This window comes from Simochromis diagramma, unplaced genomic scaffold (assembly GCF_900408965.1).
Source record: "Simochromis diagramma unplaced genomic scaffold, fSimDia1.1 OVJJ01000387.1, whole genome shotgun sequence".
Lineage (NCBI taxonomy): Eukaryota > Metazoa > Chordata > Actinopteri > Cichliformes > Cichlidae > Simochromis > Simochromis diagramma.
In genome coordinates, this window is record NW_024387152.1 from 8,157,731 (window position 1) to 8,171,472 (window position 13,742).

At 40.6% G+C, this 13,742-nt stretch overlaps 1 protein-coding gene and 1 long non-coding RNA gene across 2 annotated transcripts in view; one reads left to right on the top strand and one right to left on the bottom strand.

Annotated features, from left to right (window-relative positions):
- Window positions 1–1,310: 1,310 nt before the first annotated feature.
- dalrd3 (DALR anticodon binding domain containing 3) lies at window positions 1,311–13,301 on the bottom strand. Its single transcript, XM_040047650.1, is given in 14 exon segments — window positions 1,311–4,834; window positions 6,730–6,798; window positions 6,880–6,996; window positions 7,147–7,205; window positions 8,299–8,425; window positions 8,511–8,593; window positions 8,681–8,739; window positions 9,050–9,114; window positions 9,291–9,392; window positions 9,506–9,564; window positions 10,205–10,515; window positions 10,818–10,987; window positions 10,989–11,126; window positions 12,876–13,301. Coding segments are annotated over 14 exon segments (1,716 nt in total). The 5' UTR covers window positions 13,113–13,301; the 3' UTR covers window positions 1,311–4,714.
- The window catches only part of LOC120743792, a 29,316-nt gene continuing 28,594 nt past the window's right edge, over window positions 13,021–13,742 (top strand). The window contains exon 1 of the long non-coding RNA XR_005698266.1: window positions 13,021–13,135. This is a non-coding gene — a long non-coding RNA (uncharacterized LOC120743792). The remainder of the gene's footprint in view (window positions 13,136–13,742) is intronic.

Sequence of the window (13,742 nt, forward strand, 5' to 3'; positions counted from 1 at the left end):
AAATCATTAACTCATTCGATTTTAAGTTCCAGCAATATGTTGCAAATAACACTGGGAACGAAACGTATTTATAGCTTCTTTTAACAACATGTTAGCTTTCAACTCAATATCCAAAAGGTTGTAAACTGATGAAATTAATTTTACGTTTATCTGATCATTATAATTATTTCGTTAATCTGTTGTTAAGATGAGATGATCAGGAATCGTTTATGTGGTGGAATTTTTGTATTAATGCTCACTTACCTCCATGGAATTTCCCATAATTGACCGCATGGGCTCTTATCTAAGCTACACGCTAATTGCTGACCTAAGCCAATAGTGAAATTCTCCACTAATGGCATTATCATTAATGCGCTAAACCGATTTGTCGGTGCTCCCTCCATTAATTAAAACAAGACCAATTATCCAAGCCATCACCATCACTTCTTTTTACAGATATTTATTTTAATCGTGCAGCTATTATATCTACTAACTCACATCCCCGACTCTTTGTTTCACTTTGAAAGCATGTTTTAAAAAAAAAAAAAAATACAACAGATGCAGTCATTAATAATCTATTGCTCCCACACGTGTAAGCACCACAGCTTTTAAAGTCATGACTACATTTAACAGTGAGAAGGAAAACTAATAGCAAGAATGTGCAGTGTGCAGTGTGCATGCACATGTGTGTGAGTAGACAAACAAATTATTTTGGGTGAGGCATTTCCAGCCAAGCAACAGTTTAATTGAGTTGCAGGCCAGCGTGCAATTGCACAGAAAATCGGATGTGACCTTCAAATTTCCTGATTCGAGTCCACATAGAGGCCATGTGATGACCGCTCCTGCAGCCACTAGATAGTCCCTAACCCCGTGTAGTTATTTCAGTTTTCATACATATAGCCTGAGCTGGCGAAAGTGCACGCACTCTTTACGTAAGTAGAAGCACAGATACTTGTCTTACAGATGGCGGCATGTTTTAGGTCATTGTCATGCTGGAAGACCCATCCGATCCGTAACCCATCTTCAGTGTTCTGGCTGTGGGAAGGAGGCTCTTGTCCAATGTTTGCCACATGGGCACAGAACCAATCTGTGGGAGCCAAAATTCAAGCTGGGTGGGATCTAATACATCTTTCACTCAATGACATTTTTTTCCATGGATTTTTGGTTCATATTCTGTCTCTCTGCATTAAAAATGAAACTACCATAACAATTAGAGTCTGTTTATTTCTTTCAAACTCACACATCCATTGCACATTTCTCCAACTGTATCGTGTTTCATAAAGTCACAATCACACATCTGCATCTGTATAGAATTAAAAATGACTGAATGCTCCAGTTTTTCAAACCAGTTTACTGAGCAAAACAAGGATGACAGAGTTGTGTGTCATTTACAGTACACAGGTATACAGCTATACATCGACAGCAGACAGCAGAGATATATAAGAAGGCGCGGGGTTAAAGTCGCAAGGTATCAACAAAGCACAGGGCCTTATAAAATATCAAGATGGTGTCTTATTTTTCCTGGAGCACTGCAGACTCAATAACTATTTCATAAAAGCAAATAAAACCATAAGTTTGGCTTGAGTCAGAGTTAACAAACGCTTTTCTTCTATAAATGAGGAAATAAATGATCAGCAAAAGGGAGAGGGGGTCTACACAAGGGAAAAAGACAAATTACACATGACACTAGCGGGGTTGTATCCTCAGTGAAGGATCACTGTTAGCAGCATACAGTGAAGTGTACATATCTGTGCAGTGAGCGAGTTATTGTTGAATCCAAGGGCAGCGGGGAGCAGAGCACGAGAGGATTTATGTATAAAACATCAGTATCAGTATCACCATCTGTCAGACACTGAAGCTCGAGACAAACATACAGTGAGAGAGTCTGTCATGCTTATTTTTAAGTCTGCAGAAGGGGAAAAACACACACAAACTGCGGGTGCACAGATGTGTGTAGGCGAGAGTTTGGCAGCGTTATTTACATTCAGATGGACAAATACACTTACGGGGCAGAGGTGCAGAGATTTTCATTAGAGGGGAATTAGTAGGAGCTCGGCTGTAAATAATGCATGCAGCAAATGCAAAGCAAGGTCTCCAGATGGAATTTCACTTGGTATGATCAAAAGGTTCAACAGATGAAGTTAGTGTTTGACTGCATTCCTGACAATTCTGCAGTCATCTTTATAGCTGTCTGGTTTGCAGTCAACAAGACTTCGTGTCAATTATTTTATGGGGAAAAATAATGTGAAAGTCCTTGGACTATTTGTGCAACTACACTGTATAATATAGCCCTGAATAAAATAACAAACAGGGCCTATAAGGAGGGAGTCGGCATAAAAGACGGAGAACAGAATGAAGGATGGGTGACCGAGGTCAGGTGTTGGGGCCTGAGGCAGCAAACATGGCAGCAAGAGAAAAATAAAGCTAATGTAAGTCAGCATCGTTCTGTTTAGACATGGTTGCAGTGCAGTAGTGTAGAGTGTAAGAGGAAAACATGACAGTCTCTCTGCAGATCCTCTGCTTTAATACTGTGGTAATTACAGCAGCAGCTAACAGGACAGCTACTAAAATAAAAACAACACATTGTAAACGTCTCATTCCCTTTTCTAAAGAAAATAAACTAACGGAAAAAGTTTGCTTTTTTAAAATCATACATTTACAGGGTCAAACAACATTTCATGCAGTGAAAAGTAAATCTGTCAGATATTTGTGATCAATAACACTGGACTGTACTATCATAGAATTAAAAAAAAAAAATGCTATGGCACATTTGTTGGTCACAAACAATAAAAACTGAACGATCAATGTTAGATCCTTATCATTTCACTCCCAAAATTTACAAATAGCATTTTTGGCATAAAAGTCATACATATTGTTATCATGCCATTTCATGCATGTCCTAAGATTGTGACACGATGCATTACGTTTGTCCATAACTGTCCGAAACAGCTGTTTCATAGTAACATCTGTGATTTGTCAAGCAGGATAATAATCATGTGAACACAGTGATTAAGACTCAGATGAAGAATATATATTCTGTACATTTCTCTCTATTTTTTATGACAATAAATATTTCTAAGTGTTGATAAATACAAGGTGGTAGATTTCCATGAATGGGGGCATTTAACATTTGGAGAAGACTCATAAAAGTTGTTTTTCTTCCTTTAGGCAGTGACTAAACAGTTACATGTGTTCTAAAGAGGATTTAACTGTTGTTGGTGACAGTGAGTAGATGGGTAATAAGTAATAAGGCAAGTCTTAATACAGATCAGTTGAGAAAAACACCTTAATTATATCTTGGCACCAAATATAAATTAAAGCTACCGGCTAGTTCAGATTTGGGGATTGTTATGTGAAAAGGACAAATACATTTAATTTATGGTTAGCAGATTCAAAAGGGCATACCAGCTCTGCCAATCTAATTTAGATCCTGACGCCTGCTGTGCTTAAGGGAAAGACATTTTCTCCATCATGTAGTAACAAAACCAAAATTAAAAGAAACATTCTGACATTATGGGAAAATGTGCTTACTTGCTTTCTCGTTGAGAGTTAAAATAAACAACAAACAAACAAAACAAAAAAACCCAACAGACTAATATCACCAGTAGCTTACTTGTGTCTCCAGGCAACTGGAGGTTTCCAGGAAACCATCCAACCCCTTCCAAATACTGAGTTTAATGCCAAGCTTTTGTACTGAAACAAACAAGTTATAATGTTCCAATTAGCACACTTTAAAAATTCATAGGTGGACTTTGTTATCTTGATTTAGCACCAGGCTCGCTCTTTTCTCACTCGTCGCGTTAAGATAATTAGCTAACTAACTAGCTGAGGAAAGCTAACTAGCTGTAGTAGCTTCCAATTTCTATACATCCAAAGGGTGCCAAGCAATATGTCTTGTGTAGCATATTATGTATATCATAGTGTAGTATACTATATACCTTAAGTACTTGTTTAGTGTAGTGTAGTGCGTATTGTAAAGTGAATTTAACTGGCTAAGTCTTAAATCAAAAACAGCAAGTTATGCATTTATGTTAAAGAACATGAACTGCTAGCAGCTATATTTTGCAATCTTCTGACCGCACATATATTGCCAACGTTTCTAATAGTAAAAATGACACTGTAACAGGCATATACTCCAAGAAACAGCAAACCATGTCCATCAGAAAAAAAGCTGCCGCTGCTGGCTAGCTAGCAATTGGCATGCCGTCACTGTGAATGACTGCTGGTTAGTGGCATCGCCCCTTTTTCTATGTACAGAAGACTGACACAACTGAAATGCTGACAGGTAATTATGCAGCACTTCTGTAGCTGTATTTGTAAGTGTGTGAAGAGATAGTACAAAAGCACACAGCTTGAGACAAGGAAGAATTTCTCATCAGTCAGTAAGAAAGCAAATAAGCAGCAACCCAAATGTCAAAATATTTCTTTTACAGCATACAAGCAGCTTAAATTGTCCAAGAAAATCTTTCAGCCCAGAAAAAAAACCAGAACAGGATCCACTTTATATAATGTAGTTACACTATTCATTGAAATAACCAGACAGTTAGAATATGTCACAATACACTGACAGGGAAATGCAGAAGCGGGACAGTGGGCAAGTGAAATGTCATAATTTGTTTTAATATTGCCAAAAAAGGTGTCAGCTAGACACACACAATACACATGGATATGGTGTGTGCGTAGGGAAGGCAGGGAGGTAGAGCCAACAGTGAAGGGTGGGTGAATTATGTCGGGGCTATAGTTGCCTGATGGGGGGAAGGTTAAGGGTGTCCAGAGCGCTGTGGTAGAGCTCTCTCAATGCTCTCAGCAGATACAAACGACAAAACATTTGGTTGAAGAGATGAGGCAGTGGCTCCTGCAAGCAAGACAGACAAGAAGAAAGACTGAGAATATAGCAAGGGTATGTGAGGGAGTGAAAATACAGAGGAACAAAAATAACAATAAAACAACTGCTGGCTTCAAAATAAACTTCAGTTCTTTTCTGTCTGTTACAGATGTGGTCAGAGGTGGCTCATCATGGGCATGAATATCATGGTAATTTCAGGCTTTCTTTGATGTGTTCTTTTTCCAGAGTGTAATGAATGCACAGCATAGATCTTTAATGACTTAAAAGAAAACAGGAACAGAGTACATAAGTTTGAATTTATCTTGGATTTTCTCTAATCCTCCACACAATTACAGAAAATTAATTATTCCACCCTGGAAAAAGACCAGTTAAAAAAAAAAAATCATTAAAAGCCTCAAAGTACTAGGATGTTCATGCATTAACGCAGTGGTTCCCAAAGTTTTTTTGCTAGGCCCCCCTTTGTTTTACAACAAACATTTTCGCCCCCCCCACCCCGCGCACACTCACGCACGCACGCACGCACGCACGCACAAACACATCCTCCAACCACACACACCCATATTTTGCTCCATTGCGGTTTATTTCACACCTCAGACATTTAGCAAACAATTAAGCAAATACAAGTAATCTGCAATAAATTACAGGTAGTAAGAAAATAAACTACTAACTCTTTTACGCTACGTTCACACCTACACGGGTATTTTTGAAAACGCAGCTGTTTCGTCCACACGTAAACGGCGTTTCGAATCACCGAAAATAGATTTTTTAAAACTCCTTTTTTGCGTTTCTGTGTGGACGAGGAATACAGAGTTCGTCGCGCAACGTCAAAGGTATGTGCCTTTTTTCACGTCAGGCTGTGCACCACGTTATTGTTTACATGAGATGAAATGCAGAATGGCAGATAGAGACAAAATACTGTTAATCTGACCATCTGCAGATTTTACACGCTTACATATACACACACGCAGTTACTGTCCCTCCGTTTAGAAAGGCAGAGGCGTCATGGTGGGATTATTTTATGTGTAGTTGTTTTTTCCTGTGTAATAATATTCAACATTGCTATCAATACATCTTTCAAAAAAATGCCTCTCTGTGCAAAATGGGTTTAAAAACATGAACAACTGTGGGATACTGTTTGTCCGTGATTTGAACCGGGGAAACAAATTTTGGCAGGATCAGCCTGATATTATTTGTATCCCGCTGTAACTTTACTGTATAAAGAGCTAACATCTCCAAAATGTCACCCCTAGTTAGTCATTACAACAAGTGTTTGTGAACTAAAAATCAAGAATGTGGGATACTGTTTGTCCGTGATTTGAACAGCCCAGCGCTGCTCCCGACAAAGGGAAGACCTACCTCGGCACTTGTGCAGGTGAAGCCAAAGGGAAGATATGCTTCACTATATTTTCTAGTTTTTGGCTTAGAATGAAGTTGGTTTGGAAACATATTCAGCTATTCAGCTTCATCTCCTGCTTTGCGTTTCTGTGGGCGCCCGTGCTAGCAGCGTCCAAGCGTTTTGGTCCCCCCCCCTTTTCATACTGCGCCCCCCTAGGGGGCGGGCCCCACACTTTGGGAAGGTCTGAATTAACGAATGAGTCTATGCAATCTTCTGACCACAACTATATGTAAATGTAGTGTATAAGAAGAAAGGGAACACACAAACACACAAGAAAAATCACATAAACGCATAAGCAAATAGATTTTGCAGCATTCACACATAATCAGAAAACCCTACTGTAAGCATATTTGCTGTGGTAATATATAATTCAGAAAATGATTAAGTGTATGTATACAGACAAATATAAAATCTACTTCTTGTGGGACAATATGCATAATATAATCCAGTTAATTTGTACACACTCCCCTCTGTAAGTACACACATACATATATGAGTACATCCTTACCCCCAGCACGTGGACCCGGTTGTAGTAGGAGCTAAAGTCTTTACTGAGCGACACGAGAAATTTACAGATCTGAGGAACACAAACATGTGTATGAGTTATATAAACATCTGCAACAGCGGACGTATCCACCTTTTCTGTTATTGCTCTTACCTGTTCAGTTTTTATGTTCACTCTGGCTCCACCCCCTTCGCTATCCAGAGCCTGTCCCGATTGTTCAAGCAGCTCCGAGAATGGAATGAGGTAATTGAACAGGAGAAGCCATTCACCCTGTCAGTTAAAACACAGTCACATGGTAGCGCTGTAGGATTAACACTGTGTTACTAAAATTTAGAAGTTACAGTTTCTAATATAATTAAAATTAAGAAAAATAATCAAATTGTAAAGAACAGCATATCATAGAAGACACTAAAGTGGCACCTCTTCTTTCAGAGCAGAGAAGTCCAGCTGGGAGTCCTCTGGGATTTCTGGGTAAAGACCTGCAGATAAAGAGTCAGGAAAACTAAATGTAGAAACATTGTGATAGATTTTACATTACTTGTTCAACATTATAGACATATTGATTGAACCCAAGAGACCAAGCAATAAGCCAAGTATCCCTTCATTTAGCTGTGGATGAAAGCTTTCATTCTTTTGGACCCTGCATATCAAGGACTGTGCACTTATTTAGGTTTATTCTCATCTTTTAGAAATAACTCTCCCAGTCATCACAGGCATTTACTCTTCATCTAAAACTCATATTACCTTTGGTGTACCACAGGGATCAGTTTTAGGCCACATATAAAATTCTGTTTAAAATGATGGCACTTCAAATCATCCAATGTCAGCATCCTTATTCACTGCTAGTTTGTTTTTAACCTTTATTCAACCAGGAAGCCAAACTCTTGAGATGGGCCCAGAACCACTGTGTTGCCAAGGTGTCACCCCTTAGAACAGCTGACCCACCTTCTTCTTCAGCAAAACACCTGAAAATCATCATTGTTGTTCCCTTTTTTCAAACCACATCTTAACATGGAGTTCACATGCAGAATAGAAACAATTCCAGCACAATTTGATCCAGCTCAAAGCTTAGCCCTACCTAAGCTTTGAGCTGGATTTTCCAGATTTATCCGATGACATCACTCATATCTTGGTTTCTCATGGATTTTAAGATCTGATTGACACACGTGTGTAAAGCACTTTTTTGTCTGACTTGCTTTTTTTTCTTTGCTATTATTTTTTATGATTGTTTTTGTTCTGTTTTGTTCTGGCTTCTTAATATTCATAACAACATTTTGTGTTTTGCATGTCCTTGGATACCACCCTAAAGCAGCTAACCTTGCTTTCTTATAACTGTGACAGAAATAAAATGCTCCACATGCAACATTATCCACCCACTGAGCAATATTGATTTCTGATTTATTTATGCAACAAAACATCACAGTCCCGCTGAACTATAAATAAAGCTCGTTCTGGCTTTTAATAAGTCTCTCTTTCTCTTCAGACTGGGTGAGGTTAAAGGAAGACTGCAATCATTGGCCACAATGATCTGAATTACGGGAACATTTATTTACAGAAAAGCACAGCTCTCACCTTTCTCCACTCCTCTCTCGTAGCTGTCGAACAGAGTGTGCAATCGGGCGCAGTTATACATCACAAACACTCCTCCTCTGGGCCCCTTGGTCGACACACCGCCTTCCCTCTTGACGTCCAGCGTCACCTAAACATACGGCTGTCAGTCAGTCTGACTTGGCGCATTAGAGCATGGCTGCTTGAAAGGGAACAGTGCTGTACTGATGACTCACAGGACTAGTGTGGACAGTCGACAGCAGCTCGAATCTGACTGTAGCAGAGGTCATGACCTTGATGATGTCCTCCCACGTCTGACCTTCAAGAGGAGGAAGCACTTGTCTTCAGTTAATTCAGTTTACTTACAGTCTATATGCACAATGAGAATGCGCATAAACACACACACCTTCTACTTGATCTCCATACTTCATCTCGGAGGCCTCTTTCATCTGACCTCTTCTCAACCTGGAGGAGAGAAGGAAGAATAGAAGGCTCATTAATACAGGGAACTGAGCTAAAAATACACCACAATTACACGCAGACGAAGAAAAGCATCAACAGCGTCTTATTCATCACATCTGCAACGTTACGGTGCAGGGAAGATGATGGTAAGAGTGTTATTGGTGAAAACAAACACATCTGGTGGGGATCTGGGCAGGGTTTGTGGAGGAGTAACAGAAATGACATGAGTATGTCACAAAAAGGACGAGAGAGGACAAAGGATAAAACAAAAAAAAGAGGCAGAAGCACAGACAGAGGAACTAATGTGTCTTACTGCAAGTACTGTGCAGCAGTCAGGTGTGAACCAGGAGTCTTCACAGGCCCACAAACAAGATGCCTCTGCAGAAACAGAAAGCAGAACAGGTAAAAATAGGAACCCTTCATCACTGCATAGTGTGTGTGTGTGTGTGTGTGTGTGTGTGTGTGTGTGTGTGTGTGTGTGTGTGTGTGTGTGTGTGTGTGCGTGTGTGCAGCTACCTGTGTGTGTGTGTGTGTGTGTGCGTGTGTGCAGCTACCTGTGTGTGTTTGGCTCCGCTGGCTCTCCACAGCATTGCTATCTGCTGCTGGCGGAACTCATCTTGACAGGAAGTCACATGTAACACTGTTACCATGGCTGCCTATGAAAGAGGCAGTGACAAAATTAAAATCAGTGCTTTGTCTGCCCGTTTTATTTTGTTTTTTATTAATAATTTTATATTAAAAACAAAGACATGGAGTGTGTTTGTCTCACTGTGCAGTCAGCTGTGGATAGGTCCAGTTGTGCCAATTGGGAAACGCCGTCTCTGTTAACTAAAACAGGACAACAGTCTGTCAGCTGTTATTATACAATATGAAATCTCTGTTATCTCATTCATCTTTTATCTAAGCTAAGCTGCATCAATGCAGTTTTATTACTTTGGGAACTAAGCTTGCTGGCTTTCTTGGAATAAGTAGGTACCCCTCAGACACACACACACACACACACACAGGAGAAAGTTGGCTTAGCTTAACGTAAACATAAAACAGTCTTCTAAGCTCACTAATTAAACGGGAATGTTATAATTATGAGTGCCGCAAGTTATTCTTGGCCAGGTGAGAAGCTTGCCGGAGTCTCCTGGCAACCAAACTGGAAACACGAAGTTTGAGGTCACTGGCTCAGCAAGAGGCAATTCTGGCACAAATCCTCAGATAAAAATAAAACAGAGCTTGATTTATTTGAGTGGACTGCAATTAGCTTCAGTAAAGAGAAAACTGCCAGTTTCATTGTTTTTTTTTTTTTTGGACAAGCAGGAAGATGAGATATAGAGATTTCTAGACCTTGACACAAAAAGCAACAACTGATGAACAATATTTGCCCTGGATTTGGATAAACTGATCATTCTTCATGATGAGGTGTAAATGAAGGCCTGTGGTAAGCAAGAGAACAATGGGGGAAAGCACTCAGACTCACCCGTGCAGGTGCCAAGGCTGGGGTCGTATCCCGGCAGCCCCTCCTCTTGAAAAACTTGCTTCAGGTTGATCCTGAGTGCTCCTTCGTTCTCTCCCTCCTCTGCTTTCCTCCCTCCCCCTCCGCTAGCTCTCCTGCCCCTCTCCATTTCCCTCTCTCTGTATTGAGACTTCTCTAGCGAGTCCTGAATCTTCTCCTCCCGCTCTTCATTCGTCCAATTAGCCGGGGCTGTCGGCCAATCGATTCCCAGAGCTCGGAGGAAACTGATGATGTCGCTGTCTTCAGGAAGTGTGGGGCAGAAGGACACGGCATATCTAAGACAGGGAAAGGGATTAATTAACAGTTGCATCCATTGATGGTTAATTGATTAGTCTATAGATTATCAAGAAGCCAATGGTAAAATCTTTCAAATGTCCACTAATGCAAAAAAGAGAAAAATCAGCTAATTGTCACATTTGGGAAGCAGAAAACAGTTAATTAAGGGAATTTTCCAGTGTTATGATGACTGTGTTATTAATTCATTTTGAATGAGAGAAAAATTAAAACCAAGAGGACTTTAAAAGCCCAACATTTCTGGCAAGGTTTACAAGGTCCAGGTCCATTAAACCAGACTCACCCCTGTCTTCTCAGCAGTGCCCCCATGTGGTCAGCCAGAAGAACAGTCCTCAGCTGGCCTAAACTCATTGTGTCAGGACTGGGTGTGTTGGGCTTAGGGTGCAGTGCGGGGCAGTTGAGCACCACACAGCCCTGCCTCTGACTCAAGGGCTTCAGGTACTCTGCAGCTCCACCCTGCCAGAACGGCCCTGAATGTGGCAGCCCGATCCACCCGTACCCTTAGACCTTCACCCATCACCTCCCCACCAGCCACAGGGAGAACCCCACTACCACGAAGGGACAGCACTCTGGACATCACTGCTGGAGGGACCTGGGAGGATGTAAAAATAGATATAGGATGTCACATACAAGCAATAAGAAAAGTATAATGTATGAAGGGCGTTTTTATTGTTTTTATAAGTATTAATGGTTGTCTGATACATGATACAGTCATGCAGTTATAATCACACATTCCTCCCCTAGCATTAGCATTGTATTAAAGAATATTTGCAAAGAGGTTTGCAACTTGGGGGGTATTTTATGACTCTGACCTCTCATTTGAGTCTAATGTCATGCAATCCTTCTTCATTCAGCTTAGACAGATATCAAAAATCAATTAATTCAAAATCCTGCTGACAGGCACCAGTCCTTGCAATCATTCTTTGGCTACCTGTTAGCTTTAAAAAATAATTTTAACATTTTATTCCTGGACTTTAAACCCCTACATAGTCTGTCCCCTGCCTATATCTATGAGATGTTATTTTAAATGAGTATGGCTGCTGCCCACTAACAAAGCATGTTCTTGTTAGTAGTCTGTAAAGCTTGTTTAGTCACTAAAGATCGAGGCTTTGCAGTCCAGGTCTCACAACTTTGGATTTCCCTGCCTGAGCATCTCATCCAGGCTAATTTTGTAACCTCTTTTAAATCTCTTAAAGCACATGTTTATCATCCGCTTTCTATAACTGCTAATGCGGAATCTTTTTCATTTTTAAGACCCATATGTGTATAAATGTTTGTTTTTCCTTCTTTTTCCTTAATCTTTTCAATTTTTAATTGTTTTTAAATTCCCACTGTAGTCATGCTTAACTCCAACTTCTCATATTTGTTGCTTTTATTATTGCTAAGCACTTTGTAACATTGTTTTGAAAAGTGCTTCATGTTTTATTTGTTCTACACACATTTTTGCAAATAAAAAAATGCACACCATTCTCAGTATGTCTCAGTGGAAAAAAACATTAGATAATGGAGTCTGCTTTAGAAATCAATGCCAGTGCATCTCTATACTGTAAACAAAAAAAGTGCATTGTGGAACATAACACATGCACAAGGATATAAACAAATATGTACTAATCTGTTTCTTTTTTAATCTTTGCATTGTCATATTTTATGGCTGAAGAGAACAAGCTTTAAACGGGGTCTTTTTGTGCTCTGTGTAACGCAAGTTGCAGCACAGCCAGCTTGGCCTTTCTGTCTATCTGACCTATATTGTATGTGTCAGTCATGGGTTAATAATTACTGCTGCAGGCTGTTAGTGCCTGGTCGATGATGATGTTGGAGCAAAGTCAGCAACCTGATTAATCCACGGGACCAGGCCCTCTTAGTATCATTCAGATGTACTTACTGTTTTGTGAATTTAGGTGTTATTTGTGACACCGTGTGGCATTCACGGGCAGTCGGAATCACCTGAGCACTTTAAAGCAGAGAGTTCCGGTCCCTCGCTCCTATTGGTCGAGTCACGTTCGAAACAGCTGAAAACACCTTCATTCATTTTTAATATCACTGTATTACTGCGCGAAACGACCTAGCACTAACATAAACACACTAGTGCCGAGGAACTACACCGCTTAGCGGAAGAATAAAATGAAGAGCTGTTTATCGGAACTTCAATGTGTTTAAGCAGCAGTATTCCCGCTGTCTGGTGACAGCGTCCGGTTTGACTAGATTTAAGAAGCGTGTTCAGAAAGCGCATTGAGCGGCTTAGATACTATTTAGCGCTATGTTGAAATAACACCACACTCTGAGATTAGCATGGAGTCACACACAGAGGCTAATATATCCAACAGGTATCAGTCAAACCAACCTGTCCGTCCGCGTACAGCGTGTTAAGCATCGTGGTCGGCGACAAGAAGTCCCTGTTTCGTAGATTTTTAGCGCTGCTCTCCTTAAACCAAAGCTTCTCCGGTTCAGGGAATACCCTGTCACCGTTTACACGGCTGGAACCGTGGACATCTTCACGCTTCCCCCGCAGCGCGGAGCTCAGAGCACGGACTGTAGGGGTGATGCGAAGGGGCGAGAGCTCCTCGATGTTCTCCATCATCACCACCACCACAGCACAAACAGGTGAGCTTTCTACCAGTCAGCTCATTCACCCTCTCCTCATATCTTGTGTCAAGGCGTCGTCCCGCTGCTCGCGTTGAGACGGGCGAAGATGAGCCTGATTTTGGGTTACGCTAGCCGCGCGGTTGCTCGCTGGTTGATGTCAGATGTTGCGCTGCATTGCCTGTTTTCTCTTTGCGGAACTAGTGAAATGTAATTTGTGTTTTCCTACGACATACATTCGCGTGTCGGACCAGCATGGCGCCATCCAGTGTTAGGTGAAATAACTACAGTAGTTGTGCCCCAAAATTTGTGCATACTGCTCTCTGTACTGAGACTCTGGAATTTTGTTAGGGTTTGAGCTCGCCACCTCTTATCCAGTGAGGGAGAAAGGTCAATCATAAGGTGAGCCCACAACTCAAAAGTTGACCCTGGTCTTAGAAACCCAACATCATGAAATCCTTCCATCAGGGGTGAAGTTTAGTTAGATCATTTTCTTATTGCTTACTTTTTTTTTTTTGGTAATACAACCATAAACAGCTTTGTGTGTAGAAACTAAACATGCAGCAATTTTCACATTGATCATCTAAGCAAATGGTTTTTTTTCTTTAAAAGATTGTAAATAAAGTTA